General features: G+C 36.1%; 1 protein-coding gene and 1 long non-coding RNA gene across 7 annotated transcripts; one reads left to right on the forward strand and one right to left on the reverse strand.

The window, feature by feature from the left end:
• The first annotated feature begins 169 nt into the window (after positions 1 to 169).
• LOC142542721 (uncharacterized) lies at positions 170 to 21925 on the forward strand. 4 transcript variants are annotated; one of them, XR_012819573.1, is made up of 4 exons: positions 170 to 467; positions 547 to 650; positions 21214 to 21314; positions 21770 to 21925. It is a non-coding gene; the product is annotated as an uncharacterized LOC142542721 (long non-coding RNA). The 4 variants fall into 4 exon arrangements; XR_012819574.1 differs by lacking the exon at positions 21770 to 21925 and having other exon boundaries at positions 171 to 467; positions 21232 to 21753; XR_012819572.1 differs by lacking the exon at positions 21770 to 21925 and having other exon boundaries at positions 171 to 467; positions 21214 to 21752.
• On the reverse strand, positions 1477 to 2938 carry LOC142542707 (uncharacterized). 3 transcript variants are annotated; one of them, XM_075649500.1, is made up of 3 exons: positions 2484 to 2938; positions 2171 to 2275; positions 1477 to 2078 (listed from the first exon to the last, which is right to left on the reverse strand). In XM_075649500.1, exons 1-3 carry the CDS (start codon positions 2559 to 2561, stop codon positions 1788 to 1790), a joined length of 474 nt encoding a protein of 157 aa, XP_075505615.1. In that variant the 5' UTR covers positions 2562 to 2938; the 3' UTR covers positions 1477 to 1787. The 3 variants fall into 3 exon arrangements, with proteins under 3 accessions (XP_075505615.1, XP_075505621.1, XP_075505606.1); XM_075649506.1 differs by having other exon boundaries at positions 1641 to 1996; positions 2194 to 2275; positions 2382 to 2777; XM_075649491.1 differs by having other exon boundaries at positions 1654 to 2078; positions 2382 to 2755.
• Positions 21926 to 23945: the final 2020 nt, after the last annotated feature.

The raw sequence follows: 23945 nt of genomic DNA on the forward strand, positions 1-23945 counted from the left end.
AATGAATTGATTAATTAGAATTTGAATAATTAAATATGCCAAATAAATTTATAAAATATGTTAAAATTATGTAATTTGAATATAAAAGAATTTAAAAATTATAAAATACATCAGAAATTTAAATAACATATTAGGTAAATGTTAAATATAAAATCAAGATCAATGGGCACGAGTTTTTAGCAATCTTACACACACACACCTGTTATAGAAAGGAAAAAATAAAAGAACCAAAAAAGAACAAGCTCAAATCGTGAACCCTTCTTCCGGCTTCCAAACCCGTCGGCTTCTTTCCCTCTCCCGATTTCTGACCGTTAAACCTCTAGTTTCTGGTCGGCAACCACCGTGGAGTGCAGCTAAGATCTGGGCGAGCTCGCTAGGACTGGAATTGAAGAAAATCGAGCTCCATGGAGTAGATCGAGCCATGTTCTCGAGGCGCTGTTTCTGCGTGATTCTTGATCAGATTTCCGGTAAGTTTTGATTCGATTTTTTTGGTAGTTTCATGATGTTAGCTAAGGATTATAAGCCTTTAAGTTACCCTGTTTTCAGCCATTGTACAGCCAAGAATTGAGCTTCTCCGACGAGTTTCCCGGCGAAGTTCCGCCACCGTATTGCCGCTAGACCACCTTTTTCCGATCTAGTTATGATTCCAGGTATTAACAAGCTTCCAGATTTTGTTTTGGTTTAGGAGCTGCCCATTTTTGGGTTTTTATCCGTCCAGATTTAATTCATTTTCATTGATTGAAATGTGTTATATTGCCGTATACATTGGGTTTATACTATAGGTTCGCTCGTTGGAAAACTTCAAAAGATAATTCGACGAGTTATAAATTAGTATCGAATTAAAATTGCCAGATTTAATTTGTGAAATGAAGAATTATTGGAAGTAAATGTGTATTGCTGAAATATTGGGAATATTGGGACAAAATTCTAGTAATTAAATTGTTAAGTTTGATTTTTAATAAATAAATTTAATTTTAGTAATTTTTGGGAAATAAGTTGATTATTTTAGCTTTGTTGACGAATTGTGGATTTATTAGGCATGTTATCTTATTTGTTTGTCCAATGAGATCAAAGTTGAGCTTGCTGTGGTTCAAAGTTGGTTTAGATATGTTACAGTTCGGTAATATATGAAGATAATGTATAAATTATGTTTTAGATATATTTATGTGTTTTATAGGTTTTAATGTGATTCTGTAGAGTTACATGAGCTGTTAAATGCATTGATGATTTCATGTTCAATTATTTGACATATTGTATGACATTTAATATAGGGCATGATATAACACTACAACAAAAATGAATTTTCGCAGCGCGCAAATTCAAAACTGCAAGCTGTTGAAACTTCAAGATTATCAACGGCGTGCGTATGCGCCGCGGATAATATTATCAACGGCGTGCGTAAGAGCACGCCGCGGATACTATTATCGATAGCGCACGCACGCACGCCGCAGATAATATTATTTGTAGCGTGCTACGTACGCTGTTAATATCCATATCCGCAGTATGCAAACAAATTCTATATCGTTCATTTGCAAGCCGATAAAATCAAATTCGTAAAAAAAAAAAATCAATCGAATGGACACAAACAATAAACCAAAATTTTACAAAAAAATTAGTGTAACTTTAAGTTTAATCAACACAAAATTGATAAAAGTCATTGTTTTTCAGTATATCAAAACAGAAAGTCTGAAAATCCAAAGCAAGATACGAAATCTGTAACAACGTCTAGCTGATACATATATAACAATGATTAAACTTTCAATACATGCAAATCAGTAGAATATGCATCAATCGCACAGTACTATAAATTTAGATAACCATGCCACCGTGCTTCCTATCGCGTCCTCGAGAAACTGCATTTCATCATTTGGTCGAATTAGGTCCACCTTCTCCACCAAAACCTTATCAACCCAAACTTTCCAACAAGATCTACCAAGAACAACGTGATGCACTTTTGTGTTTGGATCTGTGGATGCAATTCGATCTTCTGCCACAGCTAATTCATCAGCACACCAATGGAGCAGCTTACATTTAGTATTAGCACGAATATCTTCAAGACTCACATTTCTCAAATTTGACTGTAAATAAATAATGAAAAGTTATTGATTCAACCGTGTCTATTTTTGTAAATATTTTGCGGTTTAAAATTACATAATTTAAAGATAATTACCTGAGAAACATGATCAAAATCACCATTTTTCTTGGCACCAATATCGATATCACCATTGCTACCAACTTCATTCCCGATACCACTACTAATACCACCACTAGCAACCTAATTTTACAATCAAATCGTGTCAAGCGATGTAATCATGATAATCCAAAAGCATTTAAGTTTGTATATATACCAAACATATTTTTTATATGTTGTTTTTACTAACCTGTTCTTGCTGATTTTGCTTATTCATACTTTGTAAAAACATGGACCTCATTTCTTGCATTTCTAGCTGATTTTGTTGCATTTGTTGTTGAATGCTTTGTACCATAGTTTGAAGTTGTTGAACAGTTCTATTTTGTTTCACAGAAGCTCCAACTTTCGATGGTGTAAATCCGAAGCCCATTCCGCACACTCTACCTCGAGCTTCCTTGCCAAACACAAGGCTAATTGCATCATCAGCAATGTTAGTTGTGTTTTGAGATTCAGGTGGACATTCTTGTATTTCTTTCTGCAAAAAATTTTTTTTTATGAGAAAATAACATGGTTATCTGCAAGAGCCAAGAGAAATAATCGGATTAAAAGAACTAGTTTGAAGGTTATAATCTCATTAACCCGTAAAACTACATGCTGGTACCTAAATATGAGCGACAAATACAAAAGCAGCGATAACCATGGAAGTTTCTTGCCAACATGACGCAACTGCAAATAATAAATCTCTCCAACAATTCTTTGGCAGGTTCAGAACAATTAATTACCAAATATGCACATGTTAATTCCATTTTCCCAGCAAAGTTAACCATGTTATTTTCTCATAAATTTTTTTTTTCAGAAAGAAATACAAGAATGTCCACCTGAATCTCAAAACACAACTAACATTGTTGATGATGCAATTAGCCTTGTGTTTTTTGGCAAGGAAGCTCGGGATAGAGTGCGCGGAATGGGCTTCGGAGTTACACCATCGAAAGTTGGAGCTTCTGTGAAACAAAATGGAACTGTTCAACAACTTCAAACTATGGTACAAAGCCTTCAACAACAAATGCAACAAAATCAGCTAGAAATGCAAGAAATGAGGTCCATGTTTTTATAAAGTATGAATAAGCAAAATCAGGAAGAACAGGTTAGTAAAAACAACATATAAAAAATATGTTTGGTATATATACACACTTAAATGCTTTTGAATTATCATGATTACATCGCTTGACACGATTTGATTGTAAAATTTGGTTGCTAGTGGTGGTATTGTTAGTGGTATCGGGAATGAAGTTAGTAGCAATGGTGATATCGATATTGGTGCCAAGAAAAATGGTGATTTTGATCATGTTTCTCAGGTAATTATCTTTAAATTATGTAATTTTAAACCGCAAAATTGTTACAAAAATAGACACGGTTGAATCAATAACTTTCGTTGTTTATTTACAGTCAAATTTGAGGAATGTGAGTCTTGGAGATATTCGTGCTAATATTAAATGTAAGCTGCTTCATTGGTGTGCTGATGAATTAATTGTGGCAGAAGCTTGAATTGTATCCACAGATCCAAACACAAAAGCGCATCACGTTGTTCTTGGTAGATCTTGTTGGAAAGTTTGGGTTGATAAGGTTTTGGTGGAGAATGTGGACCTAATTCGACCAAATGATGAAATGCAGTTTCTCGAGGAAGTACGGTCGCATGGTTATCTAAATTTATAGTACTGTGCGATTGATACATATTCTACTGATTTGCGTGTATTGAAAGTTTAATCATTGTTATATATGTACCAGCTAGACGACGTTACAGATTTCATATCTTGCTTTGGATTTTCAGACTTTCTGTTTTGATATACTGAAAAACAATGACTTTTATCAATTTTGCGTTGATTAAACCTAAAAATACACTAAATTTTTTGTAAAATTTTGGTTTATTGTTTGCGTCCATTCGATTGATTTTTTTTTTTACGAATTTGATTTTATCGGCTTGCAAATGAACGATATAGAATTTGTTAGCATACTGCGGATATGAATATTAACAGCGTACGTAGCACACTACAGATAATATTTCCGCGGCGTGCGTGCGTGCGCTATCGAGGACAATATTATCAACGGTGTGCATAATCAAGCCGCAGATAAGATTATCAACAGCGTGCGTATGCACGCCGCGTATACTATTATGGCGTACATATGCATGCCGTTGATAATAGTATTCGCGGACGCACGCCGTTGATAATCTTGAAATTTCAACAGCTTGCAGTTGTGCAGCGTGCAATGCGCGCCGCGAAAAGTGACTGCCAAAAGTCATTTTTTTGTAGTGATTACTCATGTTGTTATCGTACCGTTTATTTGATCATATTTCTCATGTTGTAATTGGGCCATGTTTCATGCATTGCATAATTCATGTTATATATGTTTATGAACGATTTAGGTGTATTGTTATTGTTGAACTATTTTATACCAGAATTGTAACGTCCGAAAAAACAACCTACGTAAACCGTATGCATGCAAATTATTTTAATTCCTTAAATGTTTTTATTGTTTTCAAATGCTTGCATGATATTTATTATATGATTAAATACACGATTGCATAATTAGATGATAATATGACATGATTACATGAAATTAAAGATTTTACCCGAATATTCGATAATAGGGAGGGAAAAGAAGACCGGGGACGACCAAGACAAGAATATGTATTTTCATTAAATAATGGCAAAGCTTCCTAATATGATTTAAAAATGATTTAATTTTCCTAAAAATGTTGGAGTTCGAATTATTTTACGAGTCGAACTCGATTTTTCTCGGGAAGCCGGTTTTTGGGCAAACAAAGAATTTTAAAAGATCAAAAATATTATTTTATGAAAATTTATTCTATAAACTTTTATTATTTAATTAATTAAGTGTTATTGAGCCCAATTTAATTAATTTAAGTAGGCCCAATTACCCTTAAACTTGGAAGCCAAAAACCAAAGCCCATTAGTATACAATTAAATCTATAAATAACTAAGTGTTTATTCACCCTAATTCATCACATCAGCAGCCGTAAATCACACCACAAGCGCACACAATATTTTCGAAAAATAGGAAAGAAGAAAAGCTTGAGTTCTTCGTCACCCGTTTGTCCTTTCTCGCCGACGATTGAAAATTCGAGCGTTATAAACGCAAAGACACGTTTCCTAAACCCTTTTTAAACATCATACAAATCATAATATGTGTGTGTCAATTGATTATGCATGAAAAATATTGGTGTTCGATTATTTTACGGTACGTTGCGTATTTTCAAAGTTCTAATGATTTTACGCTTGTTTTAAAAGCGTTTTTTAATCCAACGAGTACGCTGCCAATACACGATAAAATATGAATGAAACATGAACAAAACGTGATAAAATTGAAGGAAATAACAAGCTGGAATCGTGGGAAAGAATCAGAGAAGGGCCGAGAGTTTTGTTGGTTTGTTCAAGGACAAGAAGTCGGCTGCTATGCATGGGCACTTGGGGCTCGACCAGGTCTGGAGGTTGGGTCCTAAGGGTCGTGGTTAGGTCCTAGGAAGAGTCCTAGGAGGGTTAGGGCTCGAGCCTTGGGATGGGGAAGGGTCCACGTGAAGAGGGACTCTCCCCCAAGCATGCTCGCGGCTGGTTTCGAGAGAATGAGACTTGCGGCTTTGCCTGGGGACGAGCCAGGGTGGTCTGTCAGGGTCCAAGGGAGATGGTCAAGGTTCGGGTCTTGGGCTAGGCAGGGTGGCTCGACGTGGGCTCGAGCAAAACTTGGGAAAAGGTAGCTTGCGTGGCTGGTGCTGTGCGCGCAGCTTGTCTTTGGGCAGGGCTTTGTGCATGAGGGCAGGGGCTTAGGCTGGGCTTGGTTGGGTCTGGGCGTGGTCCAAGGTTGGTTAGGGTCAGGTGGGCTCGGTGGTGGCTCGGCTGGAGGAGTCCGTCCTAGGGTCACTAGGAGTCTCGAGTAAATAGGGAGGCTTGTTCACAGGTTTTGGGTCTACTGTCCAGGCGAGATTGAGCGAGCTAGGGTCAGGTTCTTTGTGCTGGGCTTTGTCAGGAGGGTGCCTAGGTGGGCTGGCTCGGGTTTGGCTCGAGGTGCTTCGGGCATTGCTCGAGTATTTTGGGAGATGACTCGACGTGTTCGAATATGTGTCAAAAGCGAAAATATATGAACTAAAATTGGAACCATGGGTCCACGGGTGTGGTTCATGGCTCACAAGGGTAGATTAGGTAATAAAAATGTTATTTTTAAAATTTGGGAAGAAAATAATTTATCTGGGATTTAATCGCCGCACGAAACGTTAATTAAAGAATTAATTGAAACGCCTAGTTTTAAGCTTTATAAAATTATGGAAAATTAAATTTAAGCTTAAATAATTATTTAGAATAAGCCCATGTCATTAAATGTAAGAAAAAGATAAATTCGAGAATTTTTATTACCAGGGGCATAACGATAATTTTACACGTAGGAAAATACATAAAAGCTTGGCAGCGTCCCGAAGAATCATAATGCATGTTAAATGATATTCTATGATTTAAAATGATGATTTTGATGAAAATATGTTATTTTACGATTTATGGTATAGCTTTGCAAATTTTACTGTCTAAAATGATATTTTTGGAAAGTTATGCTATTTTATGATTTTTAAAGAAAAGGAAAATTATTTTGAGAGATGTGAACTGACTGTGACATATGATATATTATTTGTGGGGGATCCGTTTTAAGAAGGAACATTGAACTTACAATTTTATTGGGATGTCGTGAGGGGAAAAGGCCCCAGAGGGAGCCCATTTACGAGAGAAGGCCCCAGAGGGAGCCCGTTTATGGGAAAAGGCCCCAGAGGAGCTCGTCTATGGGAGAAGGCCCCCGAGAGAGGCCCGATGATCGTATTTCCATGGTAAAGCCTAGTGCATAGCCCCATGGGCAATGTGGAGCTGAAGACTGATCAGTCGACCGGAAGATAAAAGCTAGTCACTTTCAAGGATCAAACTTCACCCAAAATGATATAGCATTGAAAGCTTTATGATTAAAATGATTTTATGATATATGATTTCCTCGGTCTGTGGCTGCCTTCTGGGTCATTTTTTCACTCGAATGCTTTGTTGCTCGACACGTCTTCATGAAATGATTCATTGAACTGTTTCAATCATTTGAATATGCTTGGTTCTTCATCTTTAATCATCATCAAATTTGTATGATCGAGACAACACATCTGTCTGAATCTCCTCCCAAGATTTAGCAAGTCATGCCCGGTCAGATTCATATTATACTTTGCTTCTTTAAAAAAATTTGTCCTCAAATCTTCGCTACCTAAACAAAAACGAAGTAACTTAGTAAAAAAAAGAATTAAATTATTAATATGCTTACCTTTCAACTCTAGTCTGTAGGCGTTGTCGGCCGTGTGCTCTATCATCGTTTGGAACCCAATCCATGGTTGCCTTCTCCATGTAATCATCAATTGCACCATACATCAAATAACAAATGACACCAAATGACAAATTATCATTAAGTATCACAAATATCATATTCCTCCTCTTCTTAAACCTAGTTAACACAAAAATAAAATCCATACAAGTGTACGACATTTGCTTACTAGGAATAAGACGTAGCTCATGCACGATATAAGAATCTAGCCAAAATTCCAATCTCCTATATGAAGTGCAACTATCACAATACCAATTAATATATCTCTTTATATGCAGCCATAGTAGAAATTCATACGTTATATCTATGGTTCTAGCTACTCCATAGCTACAAGTCAAACAAAGATCATGTGACTCAATAACAATTAACAACTCATGCAATGGATGTAGAATGAAAAATTTATTCTCTTTAAAAGTATATTCATCATGAACATTGAAAACCTCATTTTTAACCATGCAAGTTTCACAACTATCACAAAACAAATAATTATCCTGCAACTTGGACATGCCACTTGTACCATCCATGTAATCTTTTATCACGTCACAAGAATTCAAAGCTAATGCATATAATTCATTGCTACTACTAATTCTTATCCATTTTAAAACTTGTGACAAAATCAAGATTACCAACAATCAAGCTTACCGCATACAACTTCTCACGGCTCCCACATCCGTAAAGATTAGACACGATAGTAAAACTTAGGGGACGGTTCAACCCGAAAAAAATAAGGTTTGGGGTTTTCGGGTTCGGGTCAGATCGGGTTGGACCCGATAGCTGACCCGAAAAAAATGATCGGGTTGGGTTGGGTTCACCCGGGTTGACCCGAAAATTTAATTTTTTTTAAAAATATATAATTAATAAATATTACTTTTTTTAATATCTTTTATGTCTGAAAAAATATTTATTGTATATTTATATCATAAATTTCATAATTTAATATTTATTTTGAACATTTTTTATGTTTTAAATAATTGTTTTTTTGATTTAGTAAATATTCTTTATTTTTCTACGATTAGACTTTCAAATTTAAATCATATATATGAGGTAGCTTTTGTTATTATGTGTTTAAATTAAAATATTATTATTATTATTATTATTATTATTATTTTTTGAATTTTATTTAATTTTCTTTAAAAAATTCAAAATCGGGTTATACGGGCTGATGGGTTGATCGGGTTGATTCGGGTTGGGGTTCGGGTTTAGGTTGAGAGTTTTCGGGTTGGCTCGTGTTCGGGTTGAACAATTTTCCCACCCAACCCACCCGAATTGACACCTCTAGTAAAACTTAAATCATGTCCCTTTACTATCACATGGGTAACCTTGTCTCCAATTTTTGAGAATAGAACAACAAAGAATTATGGTAAGGAAACAAGTCATACATCATGGTCGTTTTGTTGGCAACTAACATTACCTCATCTCGGTTGTTTCTGAATTCATATGGTTCAACAACACATGGCATTATCTCACCATCAACACTTGCTTGCCTCCTCATCATGACGTCTCCAGAATCCTACAAAGAAGAACTAACAATGCGCGGGATTGAACCGGCTATATCAGCACAATTAGAATAAACCTCTTTGTACGAAGGTAGTACAAAGGTACTTGAAGGGGTTTATACAAAAACAAGTACATCTCAAGCTCATTTTTTTCGGCCATCAATTTATTTATTTTTCTTTTTTCTTGGCCTCTTTTTCTTTTTAATTTTTTTTCACTTCACTCTTTTGTTCACTCATTCTTTCGGCCATTTCACAATCATTTTCACTCACTTCAAGAAATTTCTATTGACCCTCAAGAACTACATTTGGATTCGATTGATCAAGAAAATTATATGATCCCTCCAAACATGTATGCAACAAAGTCTCATTGTGTCTACTCTTCTCCTCCACGGTAGACATGATAGGAACTTCCTCATCATCTGCTGATTTACCTTCCACCACATACTATTCAACACTCGCATCAACAATCAGTGGAATATCATCATCAACTTTCTCAATCTCAACTTCACGTTCAGGTTCAAGCTCAACTTCAAATTTTGATTCAACTTCTAATTCAATTTTAGAGTCAAACTAAATTTCAACGTTGGATCTACAATCAACGACGACTTCGGGTTCAAGCTCCACTTGAGAGCCCATCACTGTAACCGCTTCACTTGGTCATTGACTAATGTCATGTCCCACATCTAGACACCAACAACAAATAATATCACAAATACGAGTATTGACAATTTCAGATGTACCTTGATATTCATGCTTGGTAATCTTGTGATTCGAATCCTCCATTGGCCTAGCCACGACATTCTCCTCCATGCTCGACCTCCATGTGGATGCCAACGACTCCTTATGCAAGTCATGTTCACTTCTCCAATCAACTCTCTTATCATATTGATTAGGAACAAACCGCTTTCTCATCATCCTTTTCATTTCATCCCACGTGACAATCATGCCAGGATTGTTAGAGTAGTGAAGGAAGAACAGATTCAATGGATCATCAATGACGGACTTGTCGATTGATGCGGAAGGAGACATCGAACTGTGATTATCCATCGTCGATCTGAGTATTGTATCTTAGGGAATTGGAAATGAACAACGATCGATAATTGATTAGTGCGATCAGACTTGAGAGATCGCGCGGTTGTGTGAGAATTCTTCATCTGATACCATATTAGAACTAAGAACGCGAAAGAATGAAGTATGTGAAAAATTTCTTTCTCCTCAATCATCCACTCTGATCTGTACATTGGGCATTTATATACATGAAAAATACTGTTTTGTGGGTTAATGAATTAACCTCTTGACTAACTATGCTAACTAACTAACTGTAAAAAAATGAAAAATTAGACTAATGCTATGAAAAAGAAGGAATGGTTCAAGGCCATGTTTTCTTAAAGATCTCTCAATTTGGTCATTTTTCTGCTTTTAATTTTTTGATTTGAAGGTTCACTGGATGTATCAAGATTCATTCAAAACATACTGGAAAAAAACGAAATATCAAAATTGTGCAGCAGTGACTAATCATGTGATACCCTTGTCCCACATCTTAAATAGTAAAGATTTAAAATGAGTTTATAATGGGCTTTAATGGACTTCTATAGCAACTTGGGTTAATCATTTTCGTAAAAGCGAGGACGAATACGAAGTAGTTGCTATAGGGGCCCATTGTGCAATCACGCAGGCGCGGGCCTGGGCTCGGGCTCGGGGCGTGACAGAATGGTATCAGAGCCGGTCACCGGCATGGAACACCGAGAAATAAGTGCTATGCGGGGCAAAGTGCTACGTGCATGGGAGCCACCTCTTGAACCTGCGGGGCAAAGTGCTACATGACGGGAGCCACCTCTTGAACCTGTAGGAGCCACCTCTAGATTCTCGGTGTTGGTAGATCGAGGGGTCAGGCCGCGACGAGGACGTCGCGTTCTGAAGGAGGGGTGATTGTGATACCCTTGTCCCACATCCTAAAAATGAAAGATTTAAAATGAGTTTATGATGGCTTACAATGGACTTCTATAGCAACTTGGGTTAATTATTTTCGTAAAGCGAGGACGAATACGAAGTAGTTGCTATAGGGGCCAATTGTGAAGTCACGCAGCCGCGGGCCCGGGCTCGTGGCGTGACAGAATTGTAACGCCCCAGATTTGACGACTGTCCTCACTGTACCAAGACTAGTCTTTCCAGCGTGCTTATGTCCTCACTCACACGCACCCTAAGAAACTTCCCAGGGGGTCACCCATCCCAAAATTGCCCCAAGTCAAGCACGCTTAACTTTGGAGTTCTTATGTGATGAGCTACCGAAAAGAAGATGCACCTTCGTGATATGAGTAGTACCAATCAAATCTTTTAAGCCCTCTTCAACTGTACAGTCCATTACATTGAACAGTCTCGGAATCCCTCTCATTCCGGTGTGGGATCGGTTCGTTCATGTTCCCTCCACCTAGAAGCCTGCCTGGAGCCGCTCATTGTCCGTGCAACCTCATGGCACCGGCGATCACGCCCACCCTCTTTGGCCCCGGGCCTCACATGCCCACCAGCTTCCGCTTGGTTCGTCTCCGAACCACACCATCCTAAGAGAGGTCAGCTCTGATACCAACTGAAACGTCTGCTATTCGTTTTGCTTTAAAAGTACTAGAATTTTTATTTTTTTTAAAAAAACCTCACTTAGCATCGACCGAACTATAAAATATTTTTGATATTATTTTAAAATAACTCGACCAACTATAATTTGAAAACCAAAGGAAATAGCCCATACTATAACCTCTCAAAAACCACTCATAAATAATTAAAAGTCATAGAAATATTCTTAACATAACTTAAAATCATGAATCGTAAACTAGTGCGGAAAACTAGCGTCGGTCCTCGGGTTATGTGCACCTTCAGTCCAGTCAGATCAACCATCAAGACCTCCATAAACATAATCATCATAATCACCTGCATCAATCACACCTAGTGAGTCTAAAGACTCAACACATCATATTCTTGATAACAAGTACTACATATACAAATCACATACAACAGTGAAAATACTTGTACTTAAAATATCGTTTTCGTGAAGATGCATAAACTTTAAAACAATAACCATTTTCATAAACATTTTCATGATGCATAAACTTTAAATAAAAACATTTTCATAATCTTATGCATAAACATTTTCATATAAACATAAACATATTCATATTCGTATCCATATTCATATCAACATATTCGTGTCATCATATTCATATTCGTATTAACATATTCATATTCATGTTCATGTTTGTTGAATTCAGATCGTGATTGTGACTCGTATTCTTAAACGTGTTGGGCGATGGATCCATCTACATGTAATCACAGTACTGGGCGGCGGGGGACACCAGCAACACTCTCACCGGTCAACTGGGCCCTGGCCTTACGTATTAACATATCATGTCATTGGAAATACGATCGTCGGGGCTCCCTCTGGGGCCTTTTCCCATAAATGGGCTCCCTCTGGGGCCTTCTCCCCTCACGACATCTCCAATCATATCATCGTATTCGTATCAACGGAAACATGATCGTCGGGCTCCAACTGGGACCATAACCCTCACGATATTTCCAACATATTTAGTCACAATCTCTTCACGTCCTTCAACATTTCGTATTTCCATCACTTAATTAAAACATGCATATACATATCATTTTTATTTTTGAAACCAAGCATGCAACATATCTTTTAAATATCGACATTGAATAATAAAAATCCATAAACATTTAAAAATCATAATTTAACCTATTAAAATCATAATTGTCCATAAACATTTTAAAATTTAACATATTAAAAATCATAAACATTAAAAATAAACATATTAACATCTTAAAAATTCATAAACATTTAAAATTGATATATTAGCATATAAAAATTCATAAACATCCATAATCATTGAAAATAATCATATTAACATATAAACAGCATTCAGGACACTGCCATGACGTTTACTAATTTCTAGGTGTAAAATGACCGTTTTACCCCTGGACGTAAAATTTCCCGTTTTTGACATTTTCTTAATTTTATTGACTATAACATCTCCCAAATAATTTTTTAAGCTTACATGAATTTTTTCATAATTTTATTTAGCTTAAATCGATGATTTTTAATTTAATCTTTAAATATGACGTATTAATGCGTTTTAATCCCGAATTAAACCAAACCTTAATCTAAAATTCCCAAATTAAAAACTTAGACTTATAATAATTATTTAAGCTTAAACCTATTTTTCCATAATTTTATTACGCTTAAAACTAGGCGTTTCAATTAACTCGTTAATTAGCGTTTCGTGCGGCGATTAAATCCCGAATAAATCCAAAACTCGTTATTTTGACCCCAAATTTTAAAACCTAGCATTTTTAATATTTATTCTACCCTTCCAAGTCATGAGCCACACCCGTGGACCCATGGCTCAATTTTTCCTTCTTTAATTTTCGTTTTTGACACACTAACGAACCTACCGAGCCATCTCCCAATTTACTCGAGTCACGCCCGAGCCACCTTGAGCCAAAACCTAGCCAACCCATCTAGGGACCCTACTGACCAAGCCCAGTCCAAAAACATGACCCTAACCCGCTCAAAAAGCCTGCTGAACTACAGACCAGATTGCATGTGCATGTGCGTGAGTGCTTTCTAGCTTATCTAGGACTCCTAGTTGCATTAGGACTCTACCAGCCCTTAACCTCCGACCACCCATGACCCTAACCTCCCTTGGACCATGCCCAGACCATCCCAAAGCCTGGAACCCAGCAGACAACCTTCTGAATCCAAGGAACAACCTGCGCGTCTTCCTGATAAATTGAATTAATTTGTAATCTTGGGAAATCAAAGGATGTCAATAACCTTCTAGAATTGCATATGAAAGGATGGTCAAAGCTTGAAGAATGAAGAGTTAATCTTGGGAATGGTCGTCATTTTAATAGTGTTGTTTAAGTCTAAGTGTCTTTGTTTAATTATAAATTGGCTCTCATGTACGTGAAATGTAGAAGAAGAGAAGTAAGAAAAACAACAACAAAATATAGGAGTGTGCTGTAGCTACTCTCAAAATTCAGTCAATAAAATTCTTTTTACGCTTCCGAACCCAACAAATTTGGTATCAGAGCCAGGTTCACCTCTGAGTCCAGCACTTGGGCACGTTACTCTTGGAACCTTTCTGAAAACTTCAGCCTTCTTTGTCTTCTTCTCATCCTTGGTTTTATTGATTTCTTCCTTAATTTCACGTAAAGCAGCTTCACGTGCAACCAACCATATTTTTTGGTGGAGACCTTGCTTACGAGAAGCATCTGAATCTCTCAAAAAGGCATAATGACATCCAGTTTATTTGCTTACTCTCCAAGTCAGGTTCCTATTTTTGAAGGAGTACATTATGCTTTTTGGAGCAGCCAAATGGAGACTTTCTTCATCTCCTTGGATCTTTGGGATGTGATTGATGATGAAGAACTCGAAGAAGAACCAAGCAAAGACGATGAAGGATACTCAAAATTTCAAAAAGAATATAAAAAGAGAGATGCATTGGCGCTGCGTTATATTCAACAAGGAGTAGGGAAAACTATTTTTCCTCGTCTTTTTAATATAAAAAAGGCTAAAGAAGCTTGGGAGATATTGAAGCAAGAATTTCAAGGCACGGAGAAGACAATTGCATTACAGCTCCAATCCTTGTGGAAGGATTTTGATAATTTCAAAATGGAGGAAAGAGAGACGGTACAAGATTTTTCTTCACGGGTTTCGAATATTGTCAACCAAATAAAAAGTAATGGAGACAAGATTGAAGATAAAAGGGTAGTTGAAAAAATTCTTCGAAGTCTTCCTCCTAAGTTCGATCATGCCGCTGCCGCGATCGAAGAATCAAAGGACTTGTCAAAAATGACTATGTATGAATTGACAGGTTCACTTTTTGCACATGAGCAAAGAATTAACCGTTTAAGTACTCCATCACTGGATCAAGCCTTCCAATCTAGGCAAGCAGCAGTAGCAGATTCAAGAAATCATGGAGATTCTAAAATTGGAGGCTCAAAATATAAGAAAGAAAAATTTGGGAAGTGGAAGAAAAATGAGAAGCAAAACAATTGGAAAGTCAAGGCACCACAACAATACGGTAACTCTCAATCTTGCATTATTTGCAAAAAACCAAATCATGAGTCAAAGGATTGCTATTTTAAATGCAAGATATGCAAAATTCCTAAACCATTCACGGAGGGATTGTTGGTTTCAAAATAAGGAGAAAAAAGAAGATGCAGTGAATTTTTCAAAGGAAATTCATGAGATTCTGTTTTATTCTCAAAATAGTGACAATGAGTCAAAACATCAGTGGTATTTGGATAGCGGTGCAAGTAATCACATGACAGGAAATAAAGATATGTTTGTAGAGCTCAACTTAAACCTCAGCTCAAGCATCATTCTTGGTGATGGAACCTATAGGAATGCTGAAGGAAAAGGAACTGTTGTTGTCCAGACTTCCGTAGGTAACAAAAAACTCATTACCGATGTTTTATTTGTTCCGAGTCTTTCATACAATCTCTTAAGCATTGGACAACTTATACAAAAGGATTTTTCAGTCCATTTTGACGATGGAAGGTGCAGAATTTTTGATAAAAAGAAAAATATTATTGTCGCGAATGTTGAGATGAAGAACAAAACTTTTCCTGTCATGCTGCCACTAAACAATGATTTTGCACTGAATGCAGATTTGTCTAATCTGTGGCATTTGCGATATGGTCATCTAAATCGACGGGGTCTTCAATTGCTCAAAGAGAAAAATATGGTGATCGGACTTCCTAATATTCAAATGATGGATAACGTCTGTGAAGGTTGTGTTTATGGTAAGATGCATAAGCTTCCATTTCCACAAGCTTCATGGGGAGCAAAATCACCACTTGAACTTGTACATTCAGATATTTGTGGGCCAATGCAGACTCCTACTCCAGGAAACAAGAGATATTTTATTATCTTTGTGGATGATTTCACGAGAATGATGTGGATTTATTTCCTCAGTCAAAAATCGGAAGCATTCTCTGTTTTTCTGCAATTTAAAGCTCTTGTTGAAAGACAAAGTGGGTATCTTATGAAGAGTTTGAGGACTGATCGGGGAGGAGAATTTCTCTACAATCCTTTCATGGAATATTGTAAAGTTAATGGCATTAAAAGGCAGTTGACAGTTAGCAGATGTCCTCAACAAAATGGGGTAGCCGAGAGAAAGAATCGCACGATTGTGGAGATGGCAAGAAGCATGCTAAAAGGCAAAGGAGTTCCAAATCTATATTGGGCTGAAGCTGTACACACAGCTATTTATATTCTCAATCGATCTCCAACCAAAGCTGTCAGAAATAAAACACCGTTTGAAGCTTGGTACAAGAAAAAGCCTGGAGTTGATCATTTCAGAATATTTGGCAGCATCTCTTATGCACTTATACCATCCCAAGATCGCGAGAAATTTGATGAGAAAGGCCAGAAACTTGTGTTCATTGGCTACAGCGATGAATCCAAGGGATATCGTTTGCTAAATCCATCAACAAACAAAATTTTTGTATCTCGAGATATTGTTTTTGATGAGAAAGCTACTTGGGATTGGAAAGAGAAAGAAACTGTAGACATGGCATCACATCAATTTGATAATCCAGTAACTTCTCAAATTGGTACATCTCAAGCTCCTACACTAGAATTTTCCACAAATCAAGAATCTGATTCAGAAAGCCCTCCAAGAAAGACCAGACTACTAAGTGACATCTACGATTCATTTGAGCTTGGATTGTTCTCGTGTGAACCCCAATCTTTTGAAGAAGCATCAAAATATAAGTGTTGGACAAAATCAATGGAAGAAGAATTGTCCACAATTGAGAAAAACCAAACGTGGGAGCTTGTTGACTTGCCTAGAGGAAAAAGGACCATTGGTTTAAAATGGGTCTACAAAATAAAATACAATGAGGATGGATCGATTCAAAAATACAAGTCTCGGCTGGTTGCAAAAGGATATTCTCAACAACCAGGAGTTGATTTCACAGAAACATTTGCTCCAGTTGCAAGAATGGAGACAATTCGTACTGTTTTATCCATAGCAGCACAGTTGGAAGTAAATGTTTTCCAACTTGATGTAAAATCAGCATTCTTAAATGGAGAGATTCAAGAAGAAGTGTATGTTGAGCAACCTGAGGGTTTTGAGATCAAAGGTAAAGAAAACAAGGTATTTCGACTCAAGAAAGCATTATATGGGTTGAGGCAAGCACCCCGAGCATGGAATAGCAAAATCAATAGCTATTTCATCAAAAACAGCTTCAACCGAAGCACAAGTGAATCATCTCTATATGTGAAGAGTGTTGAAAAGGATTTCTTGGTTGTATGTCTCTATGTTGATGATGTCATCTACTTTGGAACCAATAAAGTCATGGTGGAAGAATTCAAAAATAAAATGATGAAAGATTTTGAGATGACTGACATGGGACTCATGAAATACTTTCTTGGAATTCAAGTCAAGCAGAGTCCAGGAAGAATTTTTCTATCTCAAGAAAGATACATTGAGGATCTTCTAAAAAAATTCAACATGAGCAAATGCAAGCCTGTCTCCACTCCTATGGCATTGAATGAAAAATTTCAGGTTAATGATGATGGTGAAAAGGTTGATTCCACTCTCTACAGGAAATTGATTGGCTCTTTGATCTATCTCAACACAAGGCCGGATATCACGCATTCGGTAAGCTTGCTTTCCAGATTTTTGAATGAACCTAGTAAGATTCATTGGGCAGCAGCAAAAAGAATCTTAAGGTACCTCATGGGTACAAAGAATCATGGAATTGAGTTTAAGAAGGAAAATAGTTGTAAGCTCATCGGGTTCACAGACAGTGATTGGGCAGGATCGGTGGATGACCGAAAAAGCACATCTGGATATATTTTTTGTCTAGGATCAAATGTGATATCATGGAGTTCAAGAAAACAAAAATCTGTAGCATTATCTTCGGCAGAAGCAGAATATATAGCTGCCACAGATGCAGCATGTGAAGCAGTTTGGCTCAGGAGAATTTTGAAAGATTTGAAATTTGAGCAAGACGAGGCAACAATAATTCATTGTGACAATATGTCAGCAATTGCAATGACGAAGAATCCAGTCTTTCATGCACGATCCAAGCATATCGAACTACGACATCACTATATAAGAGATTTGGTTAATCAAGGAGAAATATGCATGGAGTTTGTCAAGACAGATGATCAACCAGCAGACATTATGACAAAAGCTATCACTATCGACAAGTTCGACAAATTCAAGAAGCAACTCAAGATTACAAATTAAGAGGGGGTGATAAATTGAATTAATTTGTAATCTTGGGAAATCAAAGGATGTCAATAACCTTCTAGAATTGCATATGAAAGGATGGTCAAAGCTTGAAGAATGAAGAGTTAATCTTGGGAATGGTCGTCATTCTAATAGTGTTGTTTAAGTCTAAGTGTCTTTGTTTAATTATAAATTGGCTCTCATGTACGTGAAATGTAGAAGAAGAGAAGTAAGAAAAACAACAACAAAATATAGGAGTGTGCTGTAGCTACTCTCAAAATTCAGTCAATAAAATTCTTTTTACGCTTCCGAACCCAACACTTCCATGCCCACTCACGGCTCCATCTTTTTTTTTTCTCACGCCTGCAGCGACCCAGCCGCACAGCCCTTGGCCCAGCCCTTACGCACCCTCCTAGGACCCTAAAGAGTCGACCTAGCCCAGCCCAGAACCCCCAGGCCAAGCCCCTTCTTCCCTGTACAACAGCATCTCTGCGCTGCCTCATTGATGCTCTCGGGTGGAGTCCTTCTTGGCAAGGACTCCTCCCAGCCCCTGGTCTCGAGTCCTAGCATGGCTAGGACTCTTCCCTTGACCCAACCACGTCCCTAGCCAGGCCCTGGTCCCAACCAACCCCAAGCCTAGCCTTCCATCCCATAAAACCGAGCCCCCTCAACTCTAGGACAGAAAATTGTTTCCAACTTGCATGTTTCTTGCTGTGATTTTGTGTGTGTTCTAGGCCTTCAAACCCATGTAAAACAATGTGATCATAGCCTAAATCACGGCAGCCCCTTTTTAACATATTAAACATGATTTTTGAAGGAAAATATAAGCTTCAATAATCACCTAAGGATGTCCAAACGAAAATATAACATGGTGCACTTGTTTTTCATGCAAAAACGTTTTTAAACTAATACTATGGTGTGATAGATGTTTGAAGGAAAGAAAACGCGCGAAAAACCGTTGACGATTGCGAAGAACGGAGCAAGAACCGTGGCTTGAAATCTCCTTGAAGCTTCCACCGAATTTTGGCTCAAAAGTTTGTGTGTGTGCCATGTACTTGAAGTGTTTGGGGGAGTGGAAATTCTGATTGGAGGCGTGAGCTTGTGGTGGTGTGGGGAGGGTTTTATATTTAATATATACTAATTAAACACTAACAAGTCTTTAGGCCTATCAAGCCAACAATTAGGCCCATCAGTCTTAATTAGGATTTAATTAAAATATTAAAATAGTTTTGGTAAAAATAAGTTTGTGAATTTAATAGCCGGATTGCCAAAAAGTTCGTATTTTTGTTGAAAATCCAACACCGATAAAAATTACGTCTCGGCGTATAAAATCACCTCAAAACCCCTTATTTTCAAAAATAAGAAAAAGCATCACCCACATTTTAAATAATTAAAAACGAATAACCAATAAAAGCATTTTCTATTTTTCAGCCCTCGGTCTCCGTTCCTCGATCGCAACTCGAATAACCTTTAAAAATACATTTGTATGCAACAATGTAGAAAAATATATTTTAAACATGCAAATATGCACAACATAATTAATTTATGCAATTAAAACAATTAATTGAAATACACAAGGAAATTAATAATTGCATGCATGTGGTTTGCGTGGACTTTTAAATTTTCGGGCCGGTCACCGCCAAAGAACACCGGAAAATAAGTGCTATGCGGGGCAAAGTGCTACGTGCATGGGAGCCACCTCTTGAACCTGCGGGGCAAAGTGCCACATGACGGGAGCCACCTCTTGAACATGTAGAAGCCACCTCTAGATTCTCGGCGCTGGTGGATCGAGTGGTTAGGCCGCGACGAGGACGTCGCGTTCTGAAGGAGGGGTGATTGTGATACCCTTGTCCCACATCTTAAAAAGTAAAGATTTAAAATGAGTTTATAATGGGCTACAATGGACTTCTATAGCAACTTGGATTAATCATTTTCGTAAAAGCGAGGATGAATACGAAGTAGTTGCTATAGGGGCCCATTGTGCAATCACGCAGGCGCGGGCCCGGGCTCGGGCTCGGGGCGTGACAAATCACATCTCAACGACCAAATTTTTGGTGCAGAGCATGTTTTTCTCATATCATTTTACACTGTAATGTTTGTTTTTAATATAAAAAGACTTATATATGGTGTGAAAAATTCTCTCAACTGAGGTATGTCAATTTCATGTGGTTGTCTTTCTGTGCCTTTCCATGAACTTTCAAGAATGTTCCTACAAATACTTTTCTTATATTTTCCAGATTGTATTAAATAGGTCTAGAAGTGCCGCTACATTTGGTTAACTACACAAAGGTATTCCTACAATTGACTGTAATCCGTGTGTAGCTAAACATATCAATGGCATTTGGACACAAATTAGGCAATACAAATTGACAAAGTATTTTTTTTTGTTGATTCTGTGAGCATATTGATCATTTTGTTGTAAAAGTGATATTTGAAATGGAATGGTGATTCATAATGAGAGCTTTTTTTGTATTTCAGCCGTTGATAAAAGTTAGCATCTTCGAGTTTTAGGTACAATATGGCTGTGATAGAAAGTATATTTTGCCTAATAATGATGATGCTATACCACTAACTTTTCATTTGATTTCATTCTAAGCATTAATAGATTAGATTTGGTATGATGTTACCTGGTGAAAGTTGATTCAGCTTTGTAGCATTCATTAACGCAATGTTGTCGGTTTGATTACTCATTTCACATCTATACGATATCTTTTACTATATTATAATAGTTGAGAGGCTTAGAAAAACTGTTTTTTGATCCATAACATGTACACTGATTTCTCTTTATTTGATGCAGATTGAACGTATTAATCCCGTAAAAATGTCTTATGTTACCTTTCCCCTCCCAATCCGCCAACCACTCCTCTATGTTTGAGTTACACTAGATTTATTTTTATTTATTTCCTAATTGTTTTGCAAATAGTTTTTTCTTGTCTTGCAGAAAAGGGTTAAACCAGGAAGCTCAAAGAAAATTCATATTGATTGATTCGTTCTTCAAATTTATGGGTCAATGTTGCTTCTTTGGTAATTTTATTTAATTTGTAACTTTTGATTCTGCTTTTCACCAAGATTCATATTCATCAAATTATTACTGATATGTATACGGATCAGATTACTACATATTTTTTATGTTTTAGTCATAAAGTTTTGCATCAACTTACTCAGAGAAATGCTCTTTACATTCTTGATGAAATGTGAAAAGAAGAATTTTTAGTAAATGCTATTAAATTTCTTATTCACAAGTTTTATTTCCTATTTTTAATGTGTAATTTTATCATCGAACTATATATTTCACCATGTAAGCAAAAAAATTCTCAGACTGCATGATAAAAGTGCAGCAAATGACCTATTTTACAGTGGCATAGACACTTTGCATGTTCTTTTTAGGGAAACATTGCATGTGTGTTTTATTGTTTCTATCCTTAATATTTTTTTAGTTTTTGTTATTAATCTTGGATTTGTGTTTTTTGATTTTGCAGGAGATAAGAAAACGATAATAAAGATTTTAGACATATTTTTTTGCATAAATTCCTGAATACAAATAATGTTGGATTGAATGAAATGGTTATATTTTTAGTTACTGAATATTTTTTGTGCAAACAATTGCGACATTTGTTAATATTTTTCAACATTTCATTAATTTATTTATCATCACCAAGGTACAACTTTTACTTCGTGATTAAAAAATAATTTAACTTCATCTTTTTTTTTTGGTAAATTATCATAATCAAATCGCATATTTTTAATAATTATTATGCATATATAAATCATGATATTTAAATTTCATTACACACATAATACGTTTGCTTCGGTCACCTGTTCATATTAAAATGTTTTGATGTTAACTATTTTTTGTGTAAAAATTTATAGAAATTAAAAACTTTAGAGATGATTTTTATAAAAATTTCTAAAAATTAATTAGAATAACGATTTACATATGATATTTTTAATTTTTTTTTAAGTTAATGATATTTTTATGATAATCATTTTTTTGTGTGTGCTGAGAGTGATGTAGTGATTTTAACATGGGATTGCCACAAATCTTGCAGTTAAATTTGATTAAGATAATGTACTTCAGTTATTACGATAATATTTTTTTTTTATTTTAATTAAACATGATATAGGTTCTAAACATGGATTAATTTTCACTGAAAAATGGACTTTGATACCAAAATTAATTAGTTTCGCGTAAAAAAAAATATATTTACATATTCAAATTCAAGATTAAAATTAATCGAGTCGGTATACGTATGACTCAAAATAGAATTCATGCTGGGTTTGTAATATTTAAACCTCCTATGAATTTCATTAACGATAAGTTCCAAGTATTGCACTAGGTTGAATATTAAACTTCAATCCTGTAAGCAGGGGTTGTTCGGTATGGTATGCCGAGTTTAACAAAAAAAATCGTATATCGTACCGAAAATACGGTATTGAAATATTGGATGTCGATACCGTACCCAAATTTCGATAATGAATACGATATCGGTAAATTACTATTGATACCAAAATTATGTGACGCCCGGTTCATAATTATTCCCTTACTGAGTGCCACATTTTCTACAATATTTATTTAATGAATTGCTATCTTTATTTTTACCATTATTATTAAAAATATTGTAGATAAAAATTTAAATATTTTCTACTATCATTAAAAGATTATACACAAATATTTACATTCTTATTTTAAATATGTACAATTATTTTACAGCGGAAGTTTAACAGTTATTTATAAACAGATCATCACGACTTTCAAATGCTCTTATTTCAGCTTCAGTTATTTTCCTCATGTTCCAATTCTGGGGTTCCTATGTCTGGAAATTACAATAGACGAAAAGAAACAGATGGTTAAGTCTTTGAGGACTTAGTGAGTTTAAATTAGTATATGGCTTTTAAATAAATTAAAATAGCGCTTCATTAAAATTATGCATGAAGTAATAGGCACAACAATTTAGATGTTATGAATGCTATGCAATGGAATAATAGATAAAAGAAAATTTCATAAATTAACATTGGTGGCTCTAATTGAGCACTTTTTACGAGCCGGGTGAACCATTCTCCGGACCGAAGTATTCGGTGCGCGTTTTTCAGATGAACCATATACCCGGGACTTTTGACCCGTTGTTCATTGGACTCATTTTCCGGGCCGAAGCCACGTTGTCCAGTGGACTCAATTTCCAGACCGAAATCCGTTGTCCATGACTCCATTCATTAATGGTATATCAATCCATTCATAAATATGCAAGAAAATATATCAGTAATCGAAATGAATTGTAGATGATATTTGAACATTAAATAAATGCCATTGAAATTTCCAGACCAAATGCCAAAGGCTTTAATAGAATAATGAATAGTAATTTCCTCACCTGATAACTTACAGTTTAGGCTTGATTAATAATCCGAATTTGTTGAAGCAAGTCCTAAAAATATATTATGAATGATATTTATATGTTAGAGTTTAAATAAATAGCTGATCATTTCCAGATTATTTTCTGTTCAAAATTTAATCCGGTTGATTTTTATTTAAGTTTGCAAAATTCATATTAATTAGAAGATATATCTAAACATTACGAAAGTTGGCCAAAAAGTCGGAAATATCACCAGGAAGGTTCGGCCACCGGAATTCCAGCGATACGGCGGCGCGTGCGTTACACG

The sequence above is a fragment of the Primulina tabacum genome, chromosome 1 (genome assembly GCF_025594145.1).
Source record: "Primulina tabacum isolate GXHZ01 chromosome 1, ASM2559414v2, whole genome shotgun sequence".
Taxonomy (NCBI): domain Eukaryota; kingdom Viridiplantae; phylum Streptophyta; class Magnoliopsida; order Lamiales; family Gesneriaceae; genus Primulina; species Primulina tabacum.